Source organism: Leopardus geoffroyi, chromosome B3 (genome assembly GCF_018350155.1).
Source record: "Leopardus geoffroyi isolate Oge1 chromosome B3, O.geoffroyi_Oge1_pat1.0, whole genome shotgun sequence".
NCBI classification, from domain to species: Eukaryota; Metazoa; Chordata; class Mammalia; order Carnivora; family Felidae; genus Leopardus; species Leopardus geoffroyi.
Genome location: NC_059337.1, coordinates 9,727,319 through 9,748,686, shown reverse-complemented (window position 1 = coordinate 9,748,686; position 21,368 = coordinate 9,727,319). Strand labels below are relative to the sequence as shown.

Below are 21,368 nucleotides of genomic sequence, written 5' to 3'. Positions count from 1 at the left end.
TAGCACGGTGTGAGGATGCTGTGTCTAAAAGTCATGGTAGAGACTTGGCATTCTGGGATTCCAGGCTGGAACGTAGTTAAAGCCTCTGTGGAGGTACCTTCAGCTGCTTTTGTTTCATTTTTGTGCAGGGGCTCTCTCGTGCTCACTTGGCCTCCCGTCTTTTCTACCTTCTTCCTTTACCTTGTGTCAGAACTGCAGGATTCCTGTTGTTCTTAATCCTGGCAAGTTGGTTTAGTGGGTTCTATAAAGTAAAAAATGCACACTGGGAAGATCTGTCCTACTCTGAAGCTCTCTAGGAAATGATGATGTTTTTTGTGTTTTGATTTTTGTTTTGGAAATAACAAAATTCGGGTAATTTCCACTGTGATTTTGAGGTTTTCATTGTAAGGACTTCTGAATCGTCCCTACCCCCAAGGGGAATACCATTCTGAAGGGACGTGTTTCTCAAAATATATCACTTTTGTCTTGGGTAGACAGATGAGGTAATATTTCTAAGTTCTAGCTTTAAAATCGAATCACTGACAGTCACTGAAACGGGGTCATGGATACGTTCGGATTTGTTAAACATTTATGTGTGCTTGAAATTTTTCATGGTCAAAAGTTATTTTGAAATTGCAAAGTCTTCATTAAGAAATACTTGTCACTCCCCTCCTGGGCATATGCCAGCTTGTCCCTGGGTGTTACCAGCTCTGCAGAATGATAGTTCTTTCTGGTCACTAAACTGAGTGATTTCCCTAGCTAAAGAGAATTCAGATTTCCTGTGTTTTGCCTTCTTCTTCAGACTGCCAAGAGTATTTACGAGATTGTTCATATGAATGGCCACTGCTAGATTTGGCAGCTTTTTCAGGATGACTAGACAGATAAGATTGTTAAAAGCTGAAGCGTGCTCCCCAAATCGGCTTTTACCCACATTGCATCCCCGAGTGCCTCGGAAAAATCAGAAATGGCAGACGCACGGTCGTCTCTTCACGCACACGTGAGAATGTCTCATGGTCTGGGTAGAGGTCTGGAAGGTTCTTCGTCTTAGTTGTCTCCACTTGACCAAAGTTGTTTGTGACCAGGAGAGGTTTTGCAGTAACTGTCTTGTCCAGCATTCATAAAACCAAGGGTTTGCATATGCAAGGAAAAGGAGAGAGAGAGAGAGAGAGAGGCAGGCTAATACTTAACAAAGTGATTGCTCGTCACTGAACTGAATGTTTTATATATGTGATCCCATTTCTGCTCCCAGAAGCCCTGCGGGGTGGATGGTTTTAATCTCATGAAACTCCTAAGAAAATCCAGGCTCTGATTGGTCAACAAGGGTAGTCCAAATTACTCAGCTGCTCAGTAACAGAATGGAGACTTGTACATAGGCCTCACTCTCAAATCTGTTTCCTTTCTGTTATTTTGCTCTCAATCTCTGAACACCTCCTTTAATAGCCAGTGATTTATTTCTTTTTAATGTTTATTTTTGAGAGAGAGAGAGAGCACGTGAGTGGGGGAGAGGGGCAGAGAGAGAAGGCGACAAAAGGCTCTCTGACAGCAGAGAGCCCAGTGTGGGGCTTGAACTCAGGAACCATGAGATCATGACCTGAGCCAGAGTCGGAAACTCAACCGACTGAGCCACCCAGGCACCCAAATAGCCAGTGATTTACACAGAAGCAGAGTGATGGCAGACAGGCCATCAGCAGCCTCCTTCACCGTCTTCCTCAGTGGACAGCCACACGGTGCACACTGTGAAACATCACCCGTCCTAGAATTCCTTCCCCTCTCCCTTCTCGAAAAAATCCTCCCTGGGCAACGCCTCGCAGCATGCTTTTCTGTGCACTGTGAGTGATGCGTTAGGTCACTTCCTGCAGCCATTTGTGTGACTCTGACAGAGGTCTCTAGCAGCCTGCAATGCTTGTCACAAACTTTCCGCCTTAACTTTCTATGCCCATTCAATAAGCCTTCTTGTAAAGAGGACTGTTTGGTGTTAGGAGCTTTGTGATTACTCTTAGGAATATTTCCTGAAGTCTTCCTTCTATAGAGCAACAGCATAACATTTAGATTTTGTTTTTAAAGTAAGAAGAAATCCTGGGATTTTTCTGGACACTAGCTAAGAAAGAGAGATTATAAAATACACAATCTAGGCCACCCTGTAATCCAGAAGGTTAATTGAAATCCACAAGCATACTGGTAGTTGCTGCCTCTTTTCCCTAAGAGATTTAGATAAAACGCTTACACCTTGTTTTATTTATCTCCAGGTTATAAAATGTATCCACAATTAAGAAAATCAGAGTAACTCCCCTAAGATGCTAAACTTTAAGGGAATATTCTTGCCTTCATGTGCTATATAGTTTGCTCTCAAGTATTGATCACCAAGCCGAAAATTAACCTTCCAGGGATAAAAGTAGATATACCTACAGAATCCAAATTAAAAAAACTATTCTTGTTTATGCACAAGTTATTGTAAGTTCAGGACTGTGGAACAGCTTGCTGTCCCATGCTTAAGGTTCTTAGCTAAATTATTGCACGTAGCGGCACTTGGGTGGCTCAGTTGGTTAAGCGTCTGACTCTTGATCTCAGGGTCGTCAGTTCAAGCCTTGCTTTGGGCTCCATGCTGGGTGTGAAGCCTGATGGATGGATGGATGGATGGACAGACAGACGGATGGACGGACAGACAGACAGACGTAAACAGTTGGCACATAGTAGATATTTAAAATGTGAGCTGCTATTTTCCAAGGCACATGGCAGAGTGCCTTATATATGATATAGACAACAGTTTACAAATATTTAACAAATAAATTATTAAAAATTAAAGGACTAGTATTTTGACAGTATAAAACAGGATCCCTTCAGGTATAGTAATAAGATATATAAAGTGTGTAGTTGTTTTTATATTTATACATTCATATGTTATATAATATTTATCCCTCTCTATATATCTGTGTATCACCTATGTAGTGTGACTTCTGGTTAAGAGAGCCAGTCAGGCATTTCCCCTCTCCCCCCCCCCCCCCCCCCCCCGCCCAGCATTTTATTGAGAAAATTCTGAAATATACAAGACAGTTGGAAGAGCTCGGCAGTGAATGCCTACCAGCCTGGCTCTCCCGTTAACTTACTATACTTTGTTACACAGCTGTGTATCTGCCCATTGTTTCTCCATCCACCAGTCCATCTAATTTTAATTTCTTGGATGTGTTTCTAAATAGGTTACAGATATCAGTCTACTTTTACCCCTAAATACTTAGAATTCTGTATGTGTTTATAGAGTTGTTGTTTGCTGGGGTTTTTTACATAAAATTTACACATAGTGCAATGTAGCGTGAAGGTTATTATTCAGTGACTTTCCCAGTATTACTGAGTTACAATTGACAAAAACTATACATATTTAAAGCACACAAGATGATGTTTCGATAGATATATACATCAAGAAATGCTTACCACAGTCAGGCCAGTGTATCTGTCACCTCAGAGTTACCTTTTTGTGTGTGTGGTAAGAACACTTGAGACTTAACTTTCCTCGCAAATGTCAAGTACATAGTATCTGTAGTCATCATGCTGTACCTTAGGTCTTCGGAATTTATTCACCTCATAATTTTAGGTAAACTTTGTTCACTTTAGGTAACCTCTCTACATTTCCCCTACCCTCCAGCCCCCGGGTAACCATCATTCTGGCTGTTTGCCATTCTTAGATTCCATATAGAAGCGAGGTCATGTCATTCTCTGGCTTATTTCACTGAGGCTGATGCCTTCAGGGTCCATTCATGTTGTTGCAAATGGCAGGATTTCCTTCTATTTTAACTCTGAGTAATATTTCCATTCCCTATTCATCCGTGTGTGGACACTTAAGATGTTTACATGTCTTGGTTGCTGTGAATAATGCCGCTATGGACGTGGGGGTGCAGATAGGTCTTCAAGATGGCGGCTTTATTTCCTGTGGACACATACCTAGACGTGGGATATTGCTGGATTATATAGAGAGTTCTACTTTTAAGTTTTTGAGGGACCGACATACTGTTTTCCATAATAGCTGTGCCTCAGTGACTTTTGATAAATTCATTTATCTTTGTAACCCAAATCCCCATATGGATAAGGCTATTACCATTTCTTTGGAAATTTCCTCATGCCCCTCCTCCATCTGTCTCCTCTCCAACCCCCAGAGGCAACAACCGTTCTAATTTTTTCCCATCGCAGGTTAGTTTTCCTTATTTCAGAACGTCCTACAAATGGAGTATAAATGTTATTATTTCTGTTGGGTAAATGAGTGGAATTGATGGGCTGATACATCATTTATGGTAGGAAACCTGGTTTAGTTTTATAAGAAATTGCCAGGCCTTTTTCCAAAGTGGTTGTATCATTTTACATCCTCACCAGCAATATATGAGAATTTTAGTTGTTCCATGTTTTTACCAACACATATAATTGTTTTGTTTCAACTTCAGCATTTCTGGCGTGCACATAAGTGGTAGCTCATTATCGCTTTGACTTGCATTTCCTTGACAACCAGTGATGATGTTAAACACATTTTCATGTGTTTATTAGCCACTTAGTTATCTTCCTTTGTGAAGTGTCTGTTCACATTTCTTGCCCATTTAAAAAAAAAAAAGGAGTGTTGTCTTTTTGTTGTTGAGAAGTAGGTATTGTATATGTATCCTGGATACCAGTCCTTTGTTAGATTTATGTTTTGCAAATGTTTTCTTCCAGTATATGGTTTTCCCTCCTCACTTCCATAAACGTGTCTTGATGTACTGAATGTTTAGAGTTTTGATGAAGGGTAATTTATCAATTTTTTTATGGCTTTTGCTCCCTGTGTCCTGTCCTGTTACTGATTGGTCTGCCCCCAGTCAAGATGTTTTCTTTCAGAAGATTTATGTTTTAGCTTTTACATTTAGGACTGGAGTCCATCTTAATTTTTTAAAACATTTTTGTCATAGCTCTGTAGCATATAATAATAGGACTGAGTCCTAGTTATACTTAGAATCATCTAGAGGGCTTAAAGAAGAAAAAGAATCTGGGCCTTACCCCAGACCAGTTAATTTAGAATCTTATTACATAAGCTCACTGAACCACTGGTTTCTCATCTGTACAATGAGAGTAAGAATACCTACTAAATCAGTTTTTTAAATTTTTTTCTTTAAGTTTATTTTAAGAGAGAGACGGTGCGAATGGGGTAGGGGCAGAGAGAGAGGGAGAAAGAAACCGCAAGCAGGTACTGTGCTGCCAGCAGAAAGCCCGATCCGGGACTTGAACTCACAAATCCTGAGACCATGATTTGAGCCGAAGTCAGACGCTTAACCAACGGAGCCACCCAGGTGCCCCTTACTTATTTACTTACTTACTTATTTAATTTTAGAGCGAGCATGCAAGCTGGGGAGAGGGGCAGAGGGAGAGAAAGAAAATCTTAAACAGGCCCCATGCCCAGCGCGGAGCCGGACTCAGAAATCTATCCCACAACCCTGGGACCTGAGCCGAAATTAAGAGTCAGATGCTCAACTGCCCGAGCCACCCAGGCTCCACAGTCTACTAAATCAAATATTAAAAGAATACGTCTAAGTCACTGAATACAGAGCCCCACAGGTGGCAATATCCAGTAATTAGGACTCACATTTATGGAATAGTCATGCTGCATGTGTATTAAGTGACAGACCTACTTTCTCAAGCTGTTTGTGTAGACAGCATCATTGTTGAGCCTTTTTGGTTAACTTTTCATCTACCTCATTATTTGGCAGTTTCAGTTTTCTTCGCTTATGTGACCTTAAATTAAGCAAAACGGTATCCTTGGGTCACTCCATCAGCTCAGCTCCTGCCGCTGGAGTCCAGGCTGTCCGGCAGAGACTGGCGCTTGTGAAGAATAATAGTGCGCATACCTCGGTGTTACTTACTGGGCCCATTCCTTGCCATTTCTCTTGGACTGCTGGAGACTCTTGCTAGCCTGGTAACCATTTGCAGATTTCCAGGATTGCCTAAGCTGTAAAAAAGGAAGGATGTTGGTAGAGATGATGGTTTTTGTGTGTGTTTCGATCCTCCCACGTGCAGGAGGAAAACCAGTGATGGCAGCTCAAGGGAGGGAGGGTTCCCGTGCCAGTCTCCAGTATGGACCCAGTGTTCTTTCTCCCAGTGCACTTGCTCCCTCACACACAGGCAACGCCCAGCCACCCCTTCTCTCCGTCTGCCTTTCTCCGTCCCTTTGACTTCTCTGCCACTCTCAGTACAACATCGTAGGGGAAAAAGACAACATGTATTTAGCAGAGAATTGTTTTGGCCATCTGCTTGTAAGACTAGGGGAAGAAAAGCTATGGATTTTTTTCTAAAATAGGCGCGCGCGTGCACACACACACACACACGTATATATATGTGTTTCTTAAATATATTAAATGACTTTCAGGAACTTAGGCTGTCCCTCCTGACCACCTGAAGGAATGGTGCCATGGGACCAATTTAACTAATACACTGGATTTACATGGAGTCAAAACCAGGTTTTTAAACATGTACTAGTTAAACTGACCCCAGAGCACCATTTTTCCATACAATCAGGACTAATTTCCGAAGTCTCTGAAAGTCATTTAGTTAGCAGACATTTTAAAAACCTCTCTAAAGAAAGACTGACACATAACTCAAAAACCGTTAAGAATGGCTTCAAATGTCAGGCCTGGAACATTCTATTATGTGACAGAAGCCATAAGTTTTTCCCCTTTCTGATGTGTAAATGGAAAAACAGCATCCCTAAAACGTGGTACTTTCTGTGAGGAGAGGGGAGAATGATGGAAGTAACAGTTCTCATATTCTTATTTGGCAGATCCCCTAAGAACTAAAGCACAAATAAATTCAGTGACTGGAAGGGAATATTGAAAAAAAAAAAAAAATCAGACGTTTAAAAAAGCCACTTGTTTTCCCTGCTCATGATTAAAAATAGTACCTTGCAACAGGCCTTATATCAAGGTCTAGCCTCTTTAGATGTAAAGATCATCATATTAGATAGATAGACGAAGTGAAAAAGTGGCTTCTCTGCAGACACATGCAGAGCTATCAAAAGTCTCTGACCACATTCCCAGTGTGGTTTCTGGTTCCTCCAGGGACTGCTTTCTGTTTCGCCAGGATAGTGTGAAGACTTGATGAAGCCATGAAATTCTCTTGAGAACACTTCAAGTCTTGGGAAAAAGTAACTCAGAGCCTTCTTTAGATTCAGTCCGGCATTGAAGAAAACCCATCCACCTCAGTACTTAAGAAGAGAGATCAGTCATTTCTGAGTGTGTCCTATTTTTCCCTTTCTCGGGTAATAACCACCAGCTCATAATAAGAGTTGAAAGTTACAATAAGAATACTTGAATGTGAGAATACTACACTCTGTGCACATCATTCTTACCAGGAGTCGCAAGACTAAAGAACTCATGTGTACTGTTGGGGGGGGGCGGGTAGTGGGAGGGGGTGGGAACACCCTGGTTATTTAGTTTTTAGGGATTTGTTTGTTTGTTTGTTTGTTTATCAGAGTTAAAAGTACACACCGAGAAACATCTTGGCACACATTGGAACAACACTGTGTGGAGGACATACCCCGGACAGGGTATCAAAAGGCCACCAATAACTTCCCCACCTTGTTTTCATGTCTCACAGAAGCGTGGATGCTTGCTCTTTAAGTCTCAGGTCGGGGAAGTGCCAGGGCGACCTCAGGCCTTCTTTCAAGGTGGCGCGGCGCCCTTCCGAGGCCAGCAGGTGCCAACCTGAGCAGGGCCTGTTCCTCTGTCCGCATGGCACTTCCTGATTGGAAAGCATGGATTCATAAGAATATATGATAAATGGCTAAATGGAAACTTCAGCTCCTTTTCATTTCCTTCGAGGCCTTGCCTGTGTGCTTTAGGACGGGCTCATCCCACATTTCATTTTATCATTCCCGTTCTGTCCCTTGGCACTGTTCCGAGAACTAGAAATCAAACAGGGGACAGCTGCTGTAACCACTTAGCACAGATCGGGTGGCTCCAAACAACATAAATTCTTTCCTTCACTGTTTTGGAGGCAGGAGGTCCCACAGCCAGGGTGTCGGGGGCTGCTTTCCCTCGGGAGGCTCTGGTCGGCACTCCTTGGCCGTCCTTGGGTCCGAAATCCGCTCCTTGGCCGTCCTTGGGTCCGAAACCCGTTGCTCCAGGCTCCACCCCCCGGTGTGTCTCCTGTGTCTCTTCTGAGAGGACACCGCAGCCACCCTACCATCGTATGACCTCATCTGAACTAATGACCTGTGCAGGACCCAGTTTCCAAATAAGGTCACATTCTGAGAAGGACATGAATTTGAGGAGGAGGCAGGGAGAAAGCTGGCATCCTGAACTTGGTATTTGTGACCATTTACATTGTTCCTCTGGAGAGCAGTCCTCACTAAAAAAGAATAGTGGATGATTTTATTAAAATTTTTTTTTAGTGTTTATTTTGGGTGGGGGGGGTGAAGGGGAGGGACAGAGAAAGAGGGAGACACAGAATCTGAAGTAGGCTCCAGGCTCTGAGCTGTCAGCACAGAGCCCGACGCGGGGCTCGAACCCACGGACCACGAGATCATGACCTGAGCCGAAGTCAGACGCTCAACCGACTGAGCCACCCAGGCGCCCCCTACCCACCATTGCTTTTAAGCGTCCAGGCCAGTATTCTCCAATAGAAATACATTATGTTAGTGTAAACTTTCTAGCAGCCACCTTACAAAAGGACAGCAGGAACAAGTGAAATTGATCTTTAAAAAAAATTGTTCTTAATGTTTATTTACTTTTGAGAGACAGAGAGAGACAGAGCGTGAGCAGGGAAGGGGCAGAGAGAGAGAGAGAGAGAGGGAGACACAGAATCCGAAGCAGGTTCCAGGCTCCGAGCTGTCAGCACAGAGCCCCATGTGGGGCATGAACTCATGAACTATGAGACCATGACCTGAGCCAAAGTCGGATGCCTAACCGACAGAGCCACCCAGGTGCCCCTTACTTTAAGAGAGAGATAGAGAGCAAGTGGGAGAGGGGCACAGAGAGTGGTAGACAGAATCCTAAGCAGGCTGACAGCACAGAAACTGATGCAAGGCTCGAATTCACAAACAGTGAGATCATGACCTGAGCCAAAGTCAAGAGTCAGACATTCAAGGGACTTAGGCACCCAGGCGTCCCTTGATGATTTTATTTTAAAATAATACCTACCCTATTTTAGAATCAGTTTGGTGAAAGCATCATTTTTTTTTTTTTTTTTTTTTTTTTTTTATACTGTGGCCCAGTGAAGGACACACAGGACTTTGCTGATACGGACCTCGAGATCTTATCCTTACAGGGTTTAAAGATGATCAGAACAGGGCAGTTTTAGTTGAAATCGCCCCGGGTTCACGTCCTGCTGCTGCTGCTCACTGGGAGGGCCCGAGAGCCCATCTGGATCCCAGTGACCCTCACACCTCCCTGTCAGTCTCAGCCCTCATGCATCATTTAGGGAGCAATTAACCGAGGAAGCCGGATGCCACAGAGCGAAGAAAAACTCCTAAGAGCTGACAAGATTCAGCCCAAACATTATAAAGAATGTTTTGAAGTGTTAGCATAAACATTTGAAAATACTCTTCTTCTAGAATAGGTCTTGTTTTCTATTCCAAAGCTGAAAGTGCTCATTAGTTTGCATAATTTTTAAAATCTTTCTCAAAGAACTGTAAGTTTCTTTACTCTTAATTAAAGCTTTGAGTAGACTGGCTAATTAGGAAAATGCTGTAAAGAAGGAAAAATAACCAGAGAATGGCTTTCCCTCATCCCTGCTCTCTAGCCTACAAAGAACACAATAAAATAAAGATGCTAAGACAGTTCAGTGCCCAAATCTGAGAGTGGGATCATGTGTCTTCTAAACACTTCTGTGTATCTTCTGGATAAATTCATCTTTTGAGTGTCAGAGTGTTCATCTTTCTCTCAATGTATGTGTTGTGCTGTGTGTAGCAAACAGAGGACTGTCAGGTTACTTGGGATCAAAACTGTACTGTTGCAGGCTCCAGAAGTTGGCCAGGGAAAAGAACATCATCACTCACTAAAGACTCCATTGCCAGGACTTGGTTATTTTATGTGACATTTGGCTTGATAACACTGCCAGTTCTGTGTGAAAGGAGGAAAAGGAATCGAGTTCTTCTAGTCAGGCATTTGTGGCCAGAATGTGGGCTTTTTGGCAGACCTTAGGTAGGGTCATAAGCAATTCTGCATTTTGCAAAAGGACTCTAAAAACAATTGCAGACTTGCTTTTGGAATATCGACTTCAGAACGACATTATTGTAGCCAAGCAGACAACCTTGTTTTTAGTTAAAGCTTGGGGGGGGGGGGGGGGTTGGGGTTTGCAGGGAATTAAACCTAAGAGTATATGAGTTTATAGAGTTTTTATGCAACATTTATGCAACAGAAACCCCAGATAACTCAAGAGTTCTCTTCCTTCCAGTGTATGGTATTGGCCTACAGAACTGACCTGAGCCCGAGGTAGATGCTGGTCCCCCATAAGAAGGGAATGTTCTGTCTACCTCTAATAAGAGGGGAGAAAGAGCACAGACCTAGACTTGGCCTTCATTGGCAGCCATTTGGATCCAACTGTGATCATGCTGTGACCTTGCGGTCACTCTACAGCCACTCCTGGACCGGGGATAATGAGGCTGTCCTCTGGGTCCTGCCATTTTCAACTGTGCATGCCTTCTCTCCGTTACAGCCCGAGGAAGAGCAGCTGGTCTGTGATATCACCGGATCCAGTTCTTCCACCGATGACACGGCTTCCTTGGATCGACATTCCTCTCATGGCAGTGACGTATCCCTCCCCCAGATTTCAAATTTGAACAGGTCCAGAGATCAGCAGTGTCTTGACAGCTTCTACAGCCATGGGGCTGGAGCTGAGGGTCGAGAGAGTGAGGGCGAAGCTGCTGGCTCAGGTGAGATGGACGAGGAGGAGATGGACAGCATCACCGAAGTGCCCACGAACCGCTCTGTGCTGAGGGGCTCGATGCGCTCCCTGTCCCCTTTCCGGAGGCACAGCTGGGGTCCTGGGAAGAACGCGGCCAGCGACGCGGAAATGAATCAGCGCAGGTGAGCGGGACCCAGCACGGCTATTTGTTCCATCTCTCAGTGTCTGCTTGCTTTTGATCGTGTGATCCGGTGTTATCGTGGGAAAAGAACGTAGGAGACACCATGGTACAGAAGAAAGCCTAGAGGGCTTTGGAATCGGGAAAATCTGGGTTCAGACCCCAGCTCTAGAAATCACTGTGTAGATAACCTTGGGCAAGTTACCTGATCCCTCTGGGCTTTAATTTTCTCATCTGTAGAATACCTGCCTCTCTAAGGATAGGTGTCATAATAAAAATCTCAAGTGAAATATGGTTGCTACATGGTGGGTCTTTAATGAACAGGAATAGTCCTTCAGGCCAGATCTGTTCATAAAATGCTTAGATTAAAAACTTTTGGAGGGAATAGTGTCCTGTCAGTTTTGAAACAGACATGAAATCTTACAGTCCAAATACTCTCCATTTTCACACTGCTTCCCAGGAATTGTCCTCCGTTTCTAATGCAGAAAGTTTTGTTAAAGCCTAAGTTATTACTTAATCAGCAAGAGAACAGGAGAATCATTCCGTGTCATTGAATTGTTGGTAGTTTTCCATGTATGCTCCAGTCTTTGGGGACTTGTGTACATATGACCCGGTCTCAGACCTTCAGTTTGGAAGCAGGCTATAAGGCGGTTTAGAGTTGGCTTCTGACCACAGTCTGCTTACAGGAATTTAAGCAAATGATTTTAGCTCTAACGAACAAGTGCCGTGATGCCCATCAGATATACAAAGCTGTGCTTACAAGAGAGCTACTTTCTTGATGAAGAAAAGCAGCTAAGGGGGCAGGCTGACAGTTGTTTTAAAACAGGTCGTGTGAAAAACTCACTTGGAGCAGTTACTGCTTTTTTAAAACAAAAATTCCTTGACATGGCTCAGATTTCATAGCTATAGATGCATGTAATCGGATTACATTCACTCATTTATTCTTTTTTTTTTTAAGGTTTTATTTATTTTTGAGAGAGAGACATCGTGAGTAGGAGCGGGAGGGAGAGGGAGAGAATGAATGAATCCCGAGCAGGCTCCTTTCTGCCAGCACAGAGCCCGATGTAGGGCTCGAACCCACGAAACCATGAGATCATGACCTGAGCTGAATCCAAGAGTCAGATACTTAATCGACTAAGCCACCCAGGCGCCCCTCGTTTATTCTTTTATTCAGCCAACATACATTGAGTACCCACTATGTGCCAGGCATTTCTAGGTTCTAGAGACACAGAGGTGAACGAGACAAAGTCCTGCCTTCATGGAGCTCACGGTAATACCTTACACTTTGTTAATTTGCTACTCTTCTCAGACTCTTTTAGTAACAGACCACGTCACGTAATTTTCTGTGACTCCACATTGGTGGAGTTCAGGGTCTGCCCTTGAAAACCTGCAGTTTTATCTGGTGGGTAGTTTTTATACACGATCAAAATCATAGATTATGTAAAAGGCCATTTCTAAAAGCTCTCCTTGCCAGCTTTATTCACGCTGTACTTTTTTTTTTTTTTTTTTAAAGAACGCGTCCGGGGCGCTTGGGTGGCTCAGTCGGTTAAGCGGCCGACTTCGGCTCAGGTCATGATCTCGCGGTCCGTGAGTTCGAGCCCCGCGTCGGGCTCTGTGCTGACAGCTCAGAGCCTGGCGCCTGTTTCAGATTCTGTGTCTCCCTCACTCTGAGCCTCCCCCATTCATGCTCTGTCTCTCTCTGTCTCAAAAATAAATAAACGTTAAAAAAAAAAAAAAAGAAAGTGTCCATACCATTATAAATAAATAAATAATAAGGAGGGAGGAAGGGAGGGAAGGAAGGAAGGATGGAGGGACGTATTGTCAGAGATGATAACAACATCAAGAAACAAGGGTTTATTTTATATGCAATCCATTTTTCTTTATAGCCCACTGGGGGTCCTTGTGCCTTGACTTTGATTTCAGGGCTGGATAGGACTGTAGCCCAGATGAGGAAATTGAAGCTCAGACCTAATGATTTGCCTGAGATTACAAGACTGAACTAAGACTGGAACCTTATCAGTTATCTTTATTTTCAACCTGTACAGTATCATGGCCTCTCCTATTTGAGCCTCGCCTTAAGGATCACCTCACACCTCCGCCCCCGATGCCTCTGGAGATAATGGAATGACTTGAATTAGTTTGATGCTTACCACATTATCTGCATAGAGTATAAGCTGAATTTTAAAGTCTGAAGAAGACCCTTTTACAGCTTCAAATGGCCTTTTTTAATCCTTTTACTTTTGTAATTTAATCAACCTCATTCCTTGTCACCTGATTAACCCTTTGGAGGAAGGAGGGAGGGAGCAAAGTAACCCTCCCCAGGATTTGTCAGGCTGTCCGGCCTCTTTGGTTCTGGTGTTTCTTACTGCTCAGTTTTTCATTCCCTCACTTCCTGTACCGTTTGTCTGTGTGGATTGTCTCTTCCCTTTGTGATGTCTGTGTGCTTCATGCATTTGTGTCCATTTTGTTTCACCTTGACACTGACCTCTTCCACCATTCATTTTCAGTTCATTGCGAGTTCTTGGGGACGTTGTCAGGAGACCCCCCATTCATAGGAGAAGGTACAGAGTTCACTAACTTGATGGACTAACCATGTTGCCTCTGAGCTTAGTGTACTAACCAGCATCTCATTTTGCTTAATCCGTGATTAAACCGTCTTTTAAAACAATGTCACGTCTGCTTCAGGAAAATAAGATATAGGTACTTGTTCATCGCTGATGCCTGTTGCATATGAAATGGTTTCGTGAATGTGAAATTTTTTCCTTTTCTACTTTTATCTTTAAAAAAAATTTTTTTAATGTTTTTTTTTCCCCCATCTTGTACTTGTACTTGTGTTCAGATGATTTTGATAATAGGGTCTTCCCAGTTCTCCCTAGGAGAGTTCAAAGACACGTCAGTTGTCCCTGAGGAGTGCTTTTTCATTCCCCACCCCCCCGCCAACGCCCAAAAGGGCCAAGAACCAGAAATAATTGTGTGCTGGCACATGGGCCCTAACATATTTTTGACGCATTCCTTAGTAACTGGATGGAAGCCTTTATGTCTAGGCCACCTGACACCTTGCACACCATTGTTTTTGTTTTGTCGTGTTTTGTTTTTTAATAATTTCTCCCCCTCTGGGGATGTGGTCGTTTCTTAAAGCAGGTAAGAGCCATCAGCTCATTTCTCCGGGGCCCTTGCAGTCCTTCAGTCCCTTACTTATTTTTTGTCAGGTAACATTTTGAAGCTAAAAATGAGTAATTTATAAGCTGAAAAGTCATTTCGAGTCACACAGTGCCGATTTGCTTTTCAAATGCTGAGTTTTACTTTGTTCAGAAGTCATCATTAGTGACCTATTCTTCCGCCGTTTGGGGAAGAAGATTTAGAAAGCCACAGACTGTGGCGAGTTCGCAGGTAGCCCCTCGTATTGGGAGCCACGTGTCAGGGGTACTTTCAACTCCTCGCCGAAGCCGGTCCTCCGGAAGCCACACATAGTGATCCTCCCCCGTCGTCTTTGCAAGGGTGGGCTTCCTTTAATTCCGGCTTTCAGGCACAAAATGGAGTTCGAATACAAATGCTCTCACGAATCTGCGGTAATCAGGGCTCGGTTAAGTTTTTCTCCCAGGGGAACAAGTTGGCAAGTACCCTTTTCAGTAGAGGTACCCGAAACCTTTAGAGATCTGTTTGGCTCTCCGTTAAAGCTCTTCAGCGTGACCTTATTAAAAGCATGCACGTGCTGACAGTGGAGGGTGACAGGTTGCTGGATGCGGTCCCAGTGAGCTGACAGATGAAGCTTCGTAACGGTGCCAGATCCCACTTCACCCTTAGTCGTTTTTCTGCAGGAAGAGCGTGAAGTACAGTTTAAAATTTTTTTTTTTTTTTTTAATTTTTACAGTTTAAAATTTTGTATGATGCCTTAGCCAGTCAAGTTGAAACATCCCTACCAGTGTTCACAGGCGCGGGAACAGGATATTTGTGGGGTTTTTTTAATCTAGAATTTCCTAAATCTCAAAATAAGGCCAGAGAACCATTAAATGTCCCTGCCACTGATGGAGGGATGAGGAGATTTAGGGCGCCCCCGAACACTCTGGTGAAAGGAGCTTCCCGCCAGAACCCAGGGCAGGTCTGTGGCTCCCGGAGCCTCGGGACCCCTGTGAGGTCCCTCTTGCTGTCTCCTGTCACTCTTCTTTCTCGTCAGCCTCAGTTTCATCCTGCTTTCTCACAGTGTTACCATTTTCTGAGAGTAAAGGGATGTTTACATCTGTAGAAGATTTGTTTTTTGAATGATTCAATAATGTCAGTTCGGTCGCTGATTTACCATGTTGGAGATTTTAAAATTTTTCTTAACAGTTTGGAGATTCAAAATTAAGTTAATGCCAGAGAATGGGCTTCTGAGTCTCGTGTTTGTAAGATATATGGAGGCTTGCTCCCCTCACATGAGCAAATTAGAAGTCTTTCTGATACCACTTCACAGACTGGAACTATCTCTGAGATGCGTATTTCTCCTTTCTGCTCCTGCCCTCGGGAGCTTTGTACTTTAATCGGGTTTTAAGTGTTTTACTATTTAAATTATTTTTAAGATATTTATTTTAAAGATTTACTTTTAGGGGCAGCTCTTCTATTCTCCCACCATTTTCCTTGTCTCTTTTCCTCTATCAAAAACCCGCACTTGTCAAGAAAACTGTTAATTAGGTGTATTCAAGGTTAGGGGTTTTTGCTGTCTGCAGATCTTCCCATTTGCAGGATTCCAGAGGGAGCTGAGTGGGTGTTAATGTTAACCCCCCCCCCCTTCAAAATCAAAAGCACGTCACTTGAACTTAAGACGCCAGATAGTATCAGTGTACTTTTTAAATGATCGCTTTTGTCCATCAAAAATCCTTACGTACTGATGAAGCTCCCTTTACAGTGTACCTCGTATTTTGAGTTGTGTTTTTTTTTTTTTTTTTTTTTTTGGCCTGGTCATATTTACATGGTATTTCCAACCCTAGATTTTCTGTCCCTCCCACTTGAAAATAAATATCAGTGCCAAGGTAATCAAAGTAGATGATCAGATGAGGTTGTTTTTCTTTTTAATCTTGTGGGAGAAAATGGTTGCAAACCTAAAATTAAGACCCATTTTTAACTTAGTACCGTGGAATTCCTTTCCTTTTGAAGAAAGTAAACGCCTTAGTTATCATTAAAATACAAGGAAATGTGGCCTTTGTTACAGCTGTTTACCTTCAGTGCTTAACAGCCTAGTGAGTAGGGGTTAAAGGTGGGTGTGAGTATTGATGGGATATCATTATTATGAAAGACTTAGAATGTGTCTGGCTTAGACGGACCCTTCCTAGAAACACCTGAGGAAAACCAGTGACTCAGCCCCACCCCAGTGCACTTTGTCATTGTCCCTTTTTGTCAGGGATGGGTTTGGTTCAGTTAGGTATCATAGCCATGGTCAAGGAGGTCTGGGAGTGGTGGAGTTGTGGAGAGAGTGCCGGCCTCCCCCCCCCCGCCCCCCCCGCAGCAGAGGCTGCAGCCCTGGAGGACACCTGAGGAGGAATCTGTGGGCAGAGTGGGCTCTTTTTTTCAGAGTCCGGCAGAAGGAATTCTTGGGTTTCAAATCCAACTTGTTACCCTGTAACAGACTCCCACAGTCCTTTCCAACACAGTGTCTAGAGGGATATTAGTAGCACAGTTTTAAGTTTCCATGGTTTTTGTGTCTTTTTCTAAATTCTCAATGTTATGTTCCTAATTTTTTGATAATCCAATAAATCCATCTGTCTGTAACTGTGGCCTGTCTTTTCAAACCCAGTAATCCTATCCCTGTTTGCTCTTTTCTCCCTCCATTTCTGTTTCTGCCTTTGATGTCATCCCCAGTATGAGCTGGTGTCCTTCTGGTGTGCAATATTCTGCTGCCCTGAGTGCTGACTTTAATTACAGAAGGTACGGTATCGTTACGTGTCCAGCCACCGAAGGGGGAATCGTAAAATATGGCACCTGGGCTTTTGGCTGGGAGCTTGCTTCTGGGTGGCTAGAATGCATATGGCAGCCCGCTTTGGCTGTGAGCACAATGATGAGTTCCTGCTGCTGCGGGCATCACTGATCCAATTGAAGGGGTATATATAGCCCGGGAGTCAGATAGTGTACTCTGATGCTTCTGGTGTCTCAAGTGGCTGTGGATTTGGTGTTTTCCGCACAGACTTGTATCTACGGTATGGCAGACCCCTTCTCTCTTTGGTCTGTCCTCCTTCCCGGAACCTGGGGATTCCCACATCCTGAAGAAAACAATGACAGAAGCAAGGCCACAAATACGATGAATTTTTATTTCTGTTGTGTTTCCAAGTCAATCAGTCTCTTCAGGTTCCAAATTCATAGATTCCTCAATGTTTCATACTTTTCTCTCAACTCAGCAGCCAGATTTAACTACTGAAACATTTTCAGGATTAAGTTTTGTGGTAATAACACATCTGGTTTTCTCAGGCTTCACAAACAATTCACAATAGAAAACTAAGTTTCTTCTTCACTTAGCCTGTCTTATCCCTGCTATTGAAAATGAGTTTTACGGAGACATTTACTTCTACTTAATCATGGTTTCTATTGTCGTATTGAAATAAGAAAAACAAAGTCCATTGTTTAAATTACCCACTAGAGAAAAATAGAGGCATATGGTTTCAGTTCATAATAAGTAATTTATGAAATAAAAAAAGGCAAATGCAAGCCCTTCTGGACTGGCATACGCAATTCATTTGTGGAATTAACTGTGCAGTTGGAGCAGAGATAACTAAATAGCTTCAGTGTACCTTCAAGTGCACCTCCAACTGCTTGTGAGTGAGAACACGGTCTGCTCTGGCTGTATTTTGAGATCTCGCTTATTTTAAAGAAGTTCCCACCACAGCTGTACCAGATGTGAATTATTCTGACCAGCAACCCCAAAGCTCATCCATGGCCAACCTCTCTCTGTAGTTTCCTGCATACCAAAAAATGCTTTTCACTCTGCAAACCACAAAATCTGCCCACCAGGGATCCCATTCTACATGCCATATCCTAAATTTGCCCCCTTTCTGGGCCAATATCAAGACAAAAAAATTAAAGCTCTTAGACATAGTTGCTTTTAGCTTTTGTTCTTTTTTTTTTTTTTTTTTTTTTTAATTTTTTTTTCAACGTTTTATTTATTTTTGGGACAGAGAGAGACAGAGCATGAACGGGGGAGGAGCAGAGAGAGAGGGAGACACAGAATCGGAAACAGGCTCCAGGCTCTGAGCCATCAGCCCAGAGCCCGACGCGGGGCTCGAACTCATGGACCAGGAGATCGTGACCTGGCTGAAGTCGGACGCTTAACCGACTGCGCCACCCAGGCGCCCCTAGCTTTTGTTCTTTAAGGTGTCCTGTGTGCCCGTCTGCAATCAGCAGTTCCCAGGAAGCCTGTCCAGCAGGGATTGTGTGGGCACATGTGCCCAGATGATACTGCTCATAAGTAATCCCGACTTCCCGGGGTCGACACGAGCCTATGAAATTAGAAAGGTTGACTGGCCTGTAGTTGAATGTAAAGTTATAAAGGTCCACTTAAGCGACACAAGGGCAATTCTGAGTGTCCCTGCCTGTTTTCTGAGAGCTACTCATGCACCTGTTTTCTCTGTGCCATGGAATTCTTTGGCATTAGCCTAGTTTGGTTTTGGCAGAGATTAATTACATCAGATCAAGGAAAAACACACATACATAAATGATAAATAAGATAATCTGGTCTGTCCACATGGTATATTGAAAAAAAAAATCTTGAGAAAATGACCTTACATGATCAACATTTGAATAAATTGAAGGAGGTAAGAAAACCTAAGTGCATATGCTTTTTCAGCCTACCAAGACCTGTTGGGGGACAGGTAGGTGGTGCTTATTTGTGCCGTGCTCTGGTCGATAGCTTCGCTAGGTAACTTAGAAATAATCTGCCAGCAACACTCAAAGCACTTTCGTATCTTACACCCTTTCGGAGACTCAGAAGTCACATGAATTAACTCCTTTGCTCTGTGTTCAGTTTCAGCCTAGAAGGCTTGACAGGAGGAGCTGGTGTCGGAAACAAGCCGTCCTCATCTCTAGACGTAAACTCCGCAAACACCAAAGAGCTCAGGCACCCTTTCAGTGGGGAGGCAAGGGGTGACTCTCTGATGTCGCTTTCAGAAGAGGATCTGGAATCAGGCCAGAGAGAACACAGGATGTTCGATCAGCAGGTAAGGCTGAAGCGGGTGTATGCTGCTCATTTGGAAAAATTAACTGTACTTCCCTACATGTGTCTTCACGTCGGGAACAAGGAAAGCAAGACTTACGTTACTATGAGGCTAGTTATTGTGATTGCTTACCCACGGTCTAGTACACCCCATCTAGCACAAAGCAAGGTTTTAGCACTTAACTAATTCCAGAATACCATTCATCTGCATGGATTTGAATAGTCCATCAAAGCAGACTTTTTTAAATTAGGAAAGTATCCAGGATATTAAGTTGGGTTTTTCCTTCTTATCTGAGGACTTCTTTCACCATGCCATTAGTAAAATGACTCTTGCAGTATGCTACACAGCATTGTTAAATTTCCCAATTTTTCAAAAATCTATACCTTCCTGGAAAAAATAGATCTTATTCTTTGCCTTCTCACATTGCCTGGGAAATGGCTGTTTCGTTCTGCTTCCTGTCACTATGAGAACTTCTCAGAGAGCATCTTCACTCCCTGCCCCCGCCTGATGCTCTCTTTACACTGCCACTCTCCCAGGACTCCCTTCTGGGGGCCCCAGCTGGCTGTCCTTGGCCAGTCAGGTGATTTCCCCAGCACTTGTCACCTGGGGCAGGTCCTCGGGAGTTGGCCTGGAGAATTGGAATTCCATGTTTTTATAGCCCACACTGCTCCCGGCCCTTTTCCTCCTCCGGGGCCAAGGGGACTTTGGATTGATTCCTGGGAGGATTCTGTGATACACCTGAATCTTTCCTTTCTTTCTTTCTTTCTTTCTTTTTTTTTTTTTTAATTTTTCTCAACATTTATTTATTTTTGAGAGAGAGACAGAGTGCAAGCAGAGAGAGAGGGAGACTCAGAATGTGAAGCAGGCACCAGGCTCCGAGCTGTCAGCACAGAGCCCAACATGGGGCTCAAACCCACAAACTGCGAGGTCATGACCTGAGCCGAAGTCGGACACTTAACTGAGCCACCCAGGTGCCCCAAAACATTTCTAATTAAACAGACAACAAAATTAAACACCTGTCTTTGGATAGGTGACTGGAGTTTTAGATAGAAATGTAATGAAACATTTCTAATTAAACAAACCAACAAAAATGTTAAACAGCCTGTTCTCTGAGTGGGAGACATAGGTTTTACGTAGACGTTTAGTGTTTTGTATACCCCACTACATAGAAATGCTACGACCAGATAGAAACTGGACGCTGGAGGATTACCTTAATGCATCACTTAGGTGAAGTCCCAGGAGAATTTAGGCCTGATGAAAACCAAATTGAAGGCCCAAAGGGATTTTGCCATGTTATCCCCTTCCCCCACCGCCCATGTCTTCTGGGCCTGATACTTTTTTAACTTTTTTAACTTTTTCTAAAGTTAAGAGAAATAACAAGAATATGGAGAAGAGGGGCACCAGGTTGGCTCAGTCAGAAAAGTATCTGACTCTTGATCTCAGGGTCATGAGTTCAAGCCCCATGTTGGGTGTACAGATTACTAAAAAAACACAGTAAACGTTTCAAAAAATAAATAAATTTAAAAAAATATGGAGAACATATTTATTGAAGCAAATGATTTAAATGTATTCAGCCTAATGGTAACAGAAAAAGGGAGTAAAAAACCATTCTTTCGTGACTTGCTGAGAGCATCTTTGGTAAGTGGAGAGTCTAAAAAACAAAAGTGCAAGTCATACAAAAGTATATAGAGTCCTTTGGAAGTCATTGTAAGACCCAGTAAAATGCCAGCATTGGGGGTTTGTGAATGGAATCCTGGGCTTGGAGCCAGTATATCCTTTCGGATTCGGCGTAAGCCCTCGGGGGTGACAGCTTCACACCCACCTGAGTGACTTGCCTAAGGCCTCATTGACTGGCTGTGAGCTGGACCGCGTTCCCCTCAGAATTCCCGGTGTAAGTTTCACAGCCTCTTTCCACGTCTCTGAAGTAGAAGTGTTTTATGAGAAAAGGAGATTTTTAATTTTCTCAATACAGTTTATGGAAAACCTTTTCTGAAACTGATAATCCTAGGAATTGGACAGAGGACCCCGTGTGTTAGTAAGTGCTATCAGTTACCACCGAAGTCTTTCTGAAATGGCCTTTCTGATCGAGCCTTTGTGGAGGAAGCTGCTGACATGTTCGTGCTTTTCTGGAACTCTCTGCTCACCCGCAGTTTTTGTCTCGTGTGCAACTTCAGAGTGGGGATTTGAGCTGC

The 21,368-nt window shown here is 43.4% G+C and overlaps 1 protein-coding gene and 1 non-coding gene across 4 annotated transcripts in view; one reads left to right on the top strand and one right to left on the bottom strand.

Annotated features, from left to right (window-relative positions):
• Window positions 1-21,368, top strand: part of AKAP13 (A-kinase anchoring protein 13) — a 333,979-nt gene that overhangs the window by 241,284 nt on the left and 71,327 nt on the right. The window contains exons 12-14 of one of the 3 annotated variants that reach the window (XM_045448718.1): window positions 10,636-11,006; window positions 16,835-16,900; window positions 18,987-19,179. In XM_045448718.1, the coding sequence (XP_045304674.1) occupies window positions 10,636-11,006; window positions 16,835-16,900; window positions 18,987-19,179 (630 nt within the window). Of the gene's footprint in view, window positions 1-10,635; window positions 11,007-13,509; window positions 13,564-16,834; window positions 16,901-18,986; window positions 19,180-21,368 lie in introns of all 3 variants that reach the window. The other 2 variants (XM_045448719.1, XM_045448720.1) reach the window with 2 other exon arrangements.
• Window positions 8,467-8,551, bottom strand: TRNAR-UCG. The gene has a single exon. It is a non-coding gene; the product is annotated as a tRNA-Arg (tRNA).